At 47.0% G+C, this 9,548-nt stretch overlaps 1 protein-coding gene across 1 annotated transcript; it reads left to right on the top strand.

The window, feature by feature from the left end:
* The first annotated feature begins 2,506 nt into the window (after positions 1-2,506).
* ZFP36L2 (ZFP36 like 2 zinc finger CCCH-type) lies at positions 2,507-8,294 on the top strand. The gene is made up of 2 exons (XM_073339073.2): positions 2,507-4,263; positions 4,954-8,294. The coding sequence occupies exons 1-2, from the start codon at positions 4,213-4,215 to the stop codon at positions 6,316-6,318; spliced, it is 1,416 nt and encodes a 471-aa protein (XP_073195174.2). The 5' UTR covers positions 2,507-4,212; the 3' UTR covers positions 6,319-8,294.
* Positions 8,295-9,548: the final 1,254 nt, after the last annotated feature.

The following is a 9,548-nucleotide window of genomic DNA, read 5'->3' as shown; positions in this document are numbered from 1 at the left end:
CATAAATATTTTCTATAACGGCAGTGTCATGATTCAGCATTTCTCATGTAAATAACTTTCAATAATAAAGAAACATGAGATTTCAATGAGGCAAAGGAAAACTTAGTTTACAATGAAAGGACAGTTCACAGGTATTCATTTTATCCTATTTACTAATAAATAAATAAAAACAGAATCCAGATTAGTCATCATAAATATATTTTATGAAAAAGCTATTTTCTGATCATTAGATAAATAGCATAAATTTTTTCTCAGCTATCTGTAAGTACATTTGTTCAACACTAACAGTAACTGTCACTTTACACACCTTTTCAACTTTTTTTTAACATGTGGTATAGCTATTCACTTTTTATGGGATAATACCAATAGAAATTAATCCTGCTGAATTTCAAAAATCCTTCATTGCTGCTCTTCTTGTGTGGGGCTTGGTAGTTTGAATGGTATAAAAATGAGTAAAACAACTTTTAACAGCACAGTAGTATATCCACAAGATTTATAACAGAACATAAGTAGCTTTGTAAAGCCTCAAGAACATGGTTAATCAGTGAACAAAATTACTTTAAATCTTAATCTTCTTTATCAATGTTTTTTAAAGTGTAACTTTCAACTAAGTAATATCTCTTAGTTTATAGAGAGCAAATAATTTTACATCATCTTGCATACATTTCACCACATATTGTTGGTGATTTGGGTTACTGTATAACTACTAAATCAGAAACCTTTAAACCTTAAACAGCAGCTGCAGTACAGGATTAGCAGTGTCTAGTAGAGAGTACTTATCTGTGATGTATTTGATCTGAGTCAATGTATCAAAGTATTTGTTGTTCAAACGCTGATTATACACTGCTTTTTGCATGATTATCTTCATAAACTAAGTATTTACTTAGACTGGTAACTAAGGGGCAGGATCTCCCTCAACATGGTGTTTTCTAATCTTATTACAGGGTTTAGTTTTTGAATAGGGGAGCAGAGGGAAGTTTGAACTAATCACATTAGCATGAAACCAAATGAATGGAGGCGGCTAAGGAGAAAATATACATTATTGGAAATATATCAGGGTAATCTCAATTTAATTTTTTCCCCATTTTAGGACCTGAGTCTCATTACCTGGTAAATCACTAACAACGTAATGTTTTCACAGAACTGCAGGAACATATTAAAGGAAAACTTAAGTTTTGATCGGACACTGATGAAAATGGAATATTGTTGCCTCCTGTAACTGGAATGCCTTCGCAGGGTTGGGGCACTAGAGGGTGACATATAACCATAAAACCACTGCGAGACTAAATGTCAACACGTCACGTCCACCTCTAATTTAGCAACGCAGCTTCTCAGCCGCGAGTTAGAAAGTGCTGCCAAGAAGATTAGTTTACAAGGTGCATTTGGTGAGTTAGAGATTTGTCCCATGAAGGATTGTGGTACAGCAAGGAATGTGACTTGGTTTCCCCCACCCCCCACCCCCCCGCTGCAATTTCTTCTAGTATCTTTTATTTTTAAACGGAGAAGTAATGGCCCACGTTAGTTTCAATTTCTTTATGGTTTATTAACACAGTCAGCAATTGTGACCTTTTAACAGATTGAGCAATGGGGTGACATATCGCACCCTGTGCTGCCTTTTGCAGGAGGAGGGAGGGACTGTGCTGCTGCGCTGAGAGGCTGCTAAACTGCAGCCGCTCCCAGAAGTGCATTTCTCCGCGGGGCTGGACACAGTCACACTGAGGAGGAAGCCAAATGGAGGCGTGAGCTGCTTTGCGAAAACCTGGTGTGAAGACCTGGCGCAAAATGTCCCAATAAAACGCCAGTGAAGTTGCTTTTCCTTTGGTAAATTTCTTTGCAAAGTGCAGGTTTCCTGCTGACGTGGGCAGACTTGCACCCTCGGATTTTCAGGGCTTGACATCCCAGCTCAGAAAGAACCGAAAGAGGATCAAACGTCTCCACTGCTTTTGTAACCCAAATCCTGCAGGGAAACTTTTACACGCGCATCCATTTCCCCCCTTGCATGTGTTCCAACCGTTAGCAAACGCAAGTATTGGGACTGCACAAGCGTAGCGTCGAACGTGTTTATACAAGCCTGGATGTCGGAGCCGGGCCAGATTTATGAATGCCTGGGGGGGGGGAGGACAAGCGGGGTTACCTGCCGTGTACAGTGTGGTTAAAAACATCCGCTGTTTCTCGGGGAGAGGGGGGTTTAGCTCCCTTTCGAGCGCCCCCCTCCCGTCCCAGCTACTGTCCAGACGAGGGCTCTTTAGGAGGGAGGGGCATTACGCCTGAGGAGCTGCTGGGACAAGAGCTGGAGGGGAAGGGATAACTTGGCCGGGCAGTTGCACAGAAAGAGCAGTGGCCGGGAGGGGGTGCTGCAAAGAAAGAGCTCCCGCGGTTAACTCTTCCCCTCCCGGGCCGCGCGGACTCAGATACGCCAGGCTCGTTGCTTATTTGTCTTGAGGCGTGCGTATATTTTGCGTGGCTAAGGAACCCAGGCGGGCCGTGCGTGTGCCCCCCCCCCCCCTCCTCCCGCGGCCGAGGTGTGGCGCCCGATACGGTTCCGTCCCCTTCCACTCACCCCTACCGCGGGCTTCCTTCCTCCCTCCCTGCACAAGCTAGGCAGCGCGCGAGCCCGGGGCCGCCGTGCGGCTGCACTTCCCCGGGCGGCTGCACCCCGCCCTCGCGCACTCTGCCCGGGGAAGGGCACGGAGCGAGCGGCCGAGCCTGGCTCCTCTTTCCAGCCCCGCCGTGCTGCTGCCCAGGGACGGGCGTTGGGGCTCCAAGTCAAAGGACACGAAATTGGCTTTGCTGATCGTATCACAAGACCTTGACCGGCTGCCAAGTCCCTGTGATCTACTAGGCCTTATTGGAAAGCTCCGGGAGGCGGGCGCATGGTGCAGGCGGCGCGGGACGGGGGAGGCCCTTTGCTGTGCGGGAGCCGCCCGCCGGGAGGGGAAATAGTTCCTTCTTTCTTCCCTCCCCCCCCCAACCCGAGTCCTTTAGCCACCCGCGCTTTGTGGTGCAAAGTAACACACCCTGGCGACCGTCCGCTAGTTCCGCGGGCGCAGCAAACGAGGAGCCAGCGTTTGTTTCAAACCAATTACGTGGCAAAAGTTGATGTTCGGTGGGGAGGGAGGAAGAGGCGTCCCGTTTCACTCCGAGGTACTTAGGTGCATCTTCCTTTGTATTAAGCTTCGCAGTCTACTCGCCAGGAATATTAAGCCGAGAGGGAAGCCCTTTCCGACACGTGCTGGTTGAAACTTCCTCGTCAGGGAGATGGTAGCGTGAAAAGGGACACTGGTTTCCCCGAGGCATTTTAAAAGAAAATACAGGAGTTTACTATCAAATAATCAGAGCCTCCTAGACACGTCTGCAGTGTTTTCTGCGTCAATAACTCCTACATATTAGCGTGGTTTCTAGGTAGTGCCTTCTGTAACAAGTCTTGCTTTTGAGTGCTTTGTAACAAACCTATACGCACTGTGCATTCGGTAAGTGCCCCTCTGCATTTCCATAGCAAATCTCCATGTATAGGACCATGCTTTCTGTACACGTGTACGGTGCCGTCTGTAGCAAGCCTTGTCTATACTGCACGGTGTTTACAAATACAAGTGTATACACAGCGCACCCTGTGTGTAGTGGACTGCCTGCTACCCACAGTGCACTGTGGAGCAAGCCTGGCAGAATGCTTTCTATACACTTTCCACTCTATAACCCTGTGCATAGCAGAGTCACAAGACTAGTCAATGGCTCACTGCAACCCCGAGTGGGCATGACGCTAGCCGTAGAACCGACAGCTACCCCGCCCGCTGCTCTTTCTTTGCTGCTCAGCCCCACAGCACCTCCCTGCACTCCAGGCCCCTGAAAGAAATTGGCGGCGCCCAATCAGACGCAGCGGAGCTGCTGAGGAGGGGGCAGGGCCGGGTGGGAACGACTGGGCGGTGTTGCTGGGAGACCCCGGCGGGCCCGAGTGGGGCCCGCCCCTTGCGCTGTCCGGCGTTTATATATGTGCCGAGCACGGGGCTTGCAGAGTTCCAGCAGTCAGCTCGCTGCAGCAGTAGGCGCCGCCTTGGCCGGGCACCCACTAACCCACCCCTGCTGGGAAAGTGATTGGACCATTTCGGATCTCAAGTAATCAGCCCTTTCCTATCTAGTCGTGGCTTTTCCAAAGCCTCCGAGGAAAGCGGGATCTTTCGGTCCTTCCTGTATTTCCGATCACTACAGGATCTCGAAATGTCTACGACGCTTTTATCTGCCTTCTATGACATCGACTTCTTGTGCAAGGTAGGGGAAGAGTTTGCATTTTGTCTGTCAAGCACTTTGAACGTTTTAAAGGGCTTAGCAAATCTGAGCTCTTGAGTATTTTTTTTCTAAGTCTGACTACTTAAGAAGTGGAATAAACTCCTTTTTGTTGGTGGGGGAGGGGTGCTGCTTTCTATGTGGGGTGCATTTTACACGTAAGTTGCTCTGTGATCAAGTTAACATTTAAATTGTGACAGTTTGCCTGGTTGGTGTTTCATCCCTCCCGAACTGATCTACAGGTCTCTCGGCACAGGCTTCTAAGGAGATTTGTTGACTAGAAGTTTATCAAGAGTTGGAGTTGTTGTAGTGCATTGGGGAGCTTTAAGATCTCTAAAGCTTTTAGTTGTAAGTGTGCTGAAATCAGTACCAGATCTCCCCCGAGGCTTCAAACTCTTGCAATGGAAGTCCTTAGGCTAATGCTGTGAAGGTGAAGCTTTAGCTGGAGCTGTGTCACCTTTTAAAAGACACTGCCGAGAAGTAAGTTTTTAGTGCCTAACTCTCAAGCTGCAGGAGAGACATTAAAAGATGTCCCACGCTCTCCCTGCAGATGTGCTGCGAGGGGGGCGTTTTACTCCCGCGCAGTCTCAGGGGGCGCTGGCCGCTTGCAGACCTGCTTGCCCGTCCGAGTCACTTTGCAAACTCTTTCTCTTCCTTTCCCCCTCTTGCCTCCAGAGTGAGAAAACCCTGAGCAACCTGAGCAGCATGCTGGACAAGAAGGCGGTGGGGACCCCCGTGACCTCGCCCAGCTCCAGCTTCGCGCCGGGGTTTCTGCGAAGGCACTCCACCAGCAACCTGCAGGCTCTGGCCAACAGCTCCAAGTTCCCCAGCTCCTCGGGCTCCAGCTCGTCGTCCTCGTCCTCCTCTTCCTCGTTCGGCAGCCTGAAGGAGACGGGCACGGGCGGGGGGGGAGGCGGCGGGAGCAGCAGCCCCACCGCGCTGCTCAACAAGGAGAACAAGTTCCGGGACCGCTCGTTTAGCGAGAACGGCGAGCGCAGCCAGCACCTGATGCAGCAGCTGCAGCAGCAGGCGGGGAAGGGGGGCGGCGGCGGCGGCGGCGGGGCGCCCATCAACTCCACGCGCTACAAGACGGAGCTGTGCCGGCCCTTCGAGGAGAGCGGCGCCTGCAAGTACGGCGAGAAGTGCCAGTTCGCGCACGGCTTCCACGAGCTGCGCAGCCTCACGCGCCACCCCAAGTACAAGACCGAGCTGTGCCGCACCTTCCACACCATCGGCTTCTGCCCCTACGGCCCGCGCTGCCACTTCATCCACAACGCGGACGAGCGCCGCCCCGCGCCCGGAGGGGGCACGGCCGCGCCCGCCGCCCCGCACCACCACCCCCACCCGCCGCCGCCTCACCCCGCCGGCAGCACCGGCGACCTGCGCGCCTTCGCCCCCCGGGACCCGCCGCTGGGCGGCGGCGGCGGGTTCGGGCCCCAGCGCGGCGCTGGCGAGCGGCCCAAGCTGCACCACAGCCTGAGCTTCTCCGGCTTCTCCGCCCACCACCAGCACGGCGGCGGGCAGCAGCAGCCCGGCGGGCGGCTGGAGGCGGCGCTGCTCGAGAGCCCCGGCGGGTCCCGCACCCCGCCGCCGCCCGCCTCCGCCTCCTACTGCGACGAGCTGCTCTCGCCGCCCTGCGCCAACAACGCCTTCGCCTTCTCGGGCCAGGAGCTGGGCAGCCTCATCGCGCCGCTCGCCCTCCACAGCCCCAGCTTCGCCGCCAGCCCCGCCGCCGCCGCCGCCGCGGTAGCGGCCGCCGCCTTCTACCGCTGCCAGCAGCAGCAGCAGCCGCCGCCGCCGCCAGGGGGGAGCTGCCCGGCGCCGCCCGCCTCGCCTCCCTTCAGCTTCCAGCCCCTGCGCCGCCTCTCCGAGTCCCCCGTCTTCGACGCGCCGCCCAGCCCCCCGGACTCGCTCTCCGACCGGGAGAGCTACCTGAGCGGCTCCCTCAGCTCCGGCAGCCTGAGCGGCTCCGAGTCCCCGAGCCTGGACTCCGGCAGGCGCCTGCCCATCTTCAGCCGTCTCTCCATCTCCGACGACTAGGGGGAGCTGGGCCGGAGAGAGGGGAGCGGAGAAGAGGGGTGTGCACCCCGCTGAAGGGGGGAGGATAAACCCCCGGGAGCAGAGACCGCAGCCTTGAGAACTAGCCAAGCTCGCACAGTCCTTCGATGATCCTCTTGGGTTTGGTTTTGTTTAATTGCTGAGCAAGTAAATTAAAAAGCGAGGAGAGAGGAAAAAACTTTTTATATCGAGAGATGAACAAAAAATTAATTTGCAAAAGGGCAAATGGCGACATGAACAGAACAAACCTATTTTTATAGAGAGACTTTGGAAGAAGGGGATTTTTGTTTTTTATTTGGAGACTAGTTATAATATGCACCAGCAGCAGCAGCCATTCCATCTGTGTGTGTGGTTTTTTTGTTTTTTGTTTTTAAGCATTAGTGGGGGGGGGGACAAGACAAACCCACACCCACCAGAAAGCAAGCAACAAACAATCCAGAGGGGCATGAACTCTGTATTTCAAGCCTCTCCACATTTTTATATACAAAAAAGAGAATTTAATAAGTAGTTTGTCTTTCAAGCCAATTTCAAATAAAAACCCACACCAGTACTAAACCTATAAGCTTTTAAAAGAAAAATCCAACATCCTGCCAGGAATATGCCTTGATAACAACCCTCTAGTTTTTTTTATATAATCTATCTTATATATATTATAACAAATGCTAAAACTTCCATTCCAAAGTTTAATGTTGGTTCCATTGCCACCACTTAGTGGATGTTTGGCTTAGAACAATTTTTTGTTGCTTTATTTGGAAGCACTCAACTGAATCTAGTTTGTAATTGTTGGAGAATAACTGCTGATTTTTTTTTTTTTAAATTTTTTTAGCTGTTTGAGTTGATTGCATGAGTCACTGCACACAACTCAGTATGAAACTATTTAACTTATTTATTATCTTGTGAAAAGTATACATTGGTAATTTGTTCATACTGTATTTATCGGGTATGATGAAAAGCAATAGATATATATTCTTTTATTATGTTTAAATTATGATTGCCATTATTAATCGGCGAAATGTGGAGTGTGTTCTTTTCACAGTAATATATGCCTTTTGTAACTTCACTTGGTTATTTTATTGTAAATGAGTAAAAATCTTAATTTAAGAGATTGTATGTAATATTTATTTCATTAATTTCTTTCCTTGTTTACGTAAATTTAAAAGATTGCATGGTTTCTTTATAGAAATCGGTCTCTATGCTGTGGAAGTAGTATGAGGAATTTCTGTGGGTTTTTTAGAATGTAAAATGGTTGTAGCCCGTCCGCGTAAAAAAACAAAACACACAAACCCAACAAAACTACTTTGCAATCAGAGTTCAAAGTGGCAAACCTAATTCAAATGTGTTTAAATTAACCAAAAAGTATTTTTGTTGCCTAACTCCACCAATCACACTGTGATATAGTCTCAAAGTATGTAGCAATAATTGGGGGTCCCAGTGTTATGTCTCACAGTGCCTTCTCAAGGGTCCATGCTTGCCTTAAATCTTCCTCAACCAAATAAGTATTTTTCTTAATGCTTGAGATAATTTGAATGTAGGGATGGGTTTTAACTACATGAAAAGTTTCACCACTTTTTTTTTTTTTATAAGCAAGGAGGCCACCTTTGGATCTGAAACTTTATGCAGTACATGAACATAAATTGTTTAATTAAATTCCAAAACTTGTAATTTTTTTCCTTGTGTAGAAAGTCAGGAGTTTTCCAAAACTGTCCTGGACGGTGGATGAATGAGCAGTAGCTTTTAGTTTTGTTTGTACATAGGTACAGATCAAGCACTATGTACTCTATTTGGACTACTTTAACAGAAGTATGTTTTGAATGTAACTAAAGGATAAGTCAACTTGAGTTGTAATATATTTTCGGGAGTCAGTTCACTACAAATTGAGTGTGAGACTGTAAACTTTGTACTGTAAATGTTTTGTAGTTCTCCCAATAAAATTTTTGGAAAAAAATCAAGCTATTAAAGCCATGTCTGCAAGGTGGTTTTTTATTAACTTCTCCCTATCAGAAATGTGTCTAGCTACAGATTAACCAGGTTCGAACAGCAAAATGGCTCCATTCCTGTAGAAATCATTGGTAGTTTGCCAAAACTAATAAACAATGTTCCAGAAGGTTCCAAAGTACCTAGTGCAAATTATATTCTATATCAGGTTTAGGAGGACGGTGGGGAACAAACCTTTGCTTTTTGTACCTTAATAGCTGAAATGGAAAATCCAGTTATTAAATGCTTGTGAAATTGTTTTTTATATCAGTAACTCTTTGTTTATGGAGGTTATTAATATGCCATTAGTCTTTAAAGTTTGTATGGGACAAGAAGGAAATGGTAATCTGGGTAATAACTTTAATTGAGCTTTTAAAAAAAAAAAGGTCTTTGTTCCAAATGCTCTTCCTCATGTAAAGGAATAGACTTTATAGCCTCTCATTCCAGCACTGAAGATGTACTGGTATTAATGCTAATCTGACTCAACTTACTCTGTCACCCAAAACTCAGAGGCTAAAGACTATCTAGCATTGCTGTGGGTAAATCTTTATAATATACAGAGGCTTCTAAATAACACATTTCAATGTAGAAGGTGTTTTATTAAACTTTATAAAGTTTATTTTAATGGAACCTGTTGGAGTATGTGCTACATCATGATTCTTTTGTCAGTCTAATAAATGTTAACATAATGGCATCTCTGGACTGGCACAGTACTTTTTATAAACACAAGGTAGAATGTAATACTGTTGCCATATGTTTGTATAATCAACCTAGTATACTGACTTGTAGTTTTAAAATAAAACAAATATATAACCATGCAAAGTAATCTCTAGATGGGATGATGCCTACTATTTCTGTAGGTTATGCTCTGGTCTGTGTTTGCTCAAAATTATTTCCTATATATATATATATATATATATATATATATATATATATATATATATATATATATATATATATATATAATGGGGTGCATCCCCCCCCCCAAAGAAACTATAACATCTGCAAGGAACAGGAGCCTTGATCAAATGTTCCCAAATATTGAAAGTAGGCTTCTAATTCTTAGTTTACTAATGTCTACTTGAGCTAATGCAATCTTGTTTTGTTTTTTAAACTAACATTCAAATTAAAACTGCATAGTTATATACTTTTCACTTCTGTTGTTCCCAAACTAAATAACTCTTATTTATTTTATTTATTGATAAATCTCTCAGCTGGAGCTGCTGTATTCTATCAGC

This window comes from Lepidochelys kempii, chromosome 3, assembly GCF_965140285.1.
Source record: "Lepidochelys kempii isolate rLepKem1 chromosome 3, rLepKem1.hap1, whole genome shotgun sequence".
Classification (NCBI taxonomy): domain Eukaryota; kingdom Metazoa; phylum Chordata; order Testudines; family Cheloniidae; genus Lepidochelys; species Lepidochelys kempii.
The sequence above is the reverse complement of the archived record's forward strand: the minus strand, read 5'-3'. Positions and strand labels throughout refer to the sequence as shown.

Coding starts and splice junctions, on each gene's coding strand:
- ZFP36L2 (XM_073339073.2), top strand. CDS start 4,213: ATGTCTACGACGCTTTTATCTGCCTTCTATGACATCGACTTCTTGTGC. Junction 4,264..4,953: donor ACATCGACTTCTTGTGCAAG/GTAGGGGAAGAG, acceptor TCTTGCCTCCAG/AGTGAGAAAACCCTGAGCAA.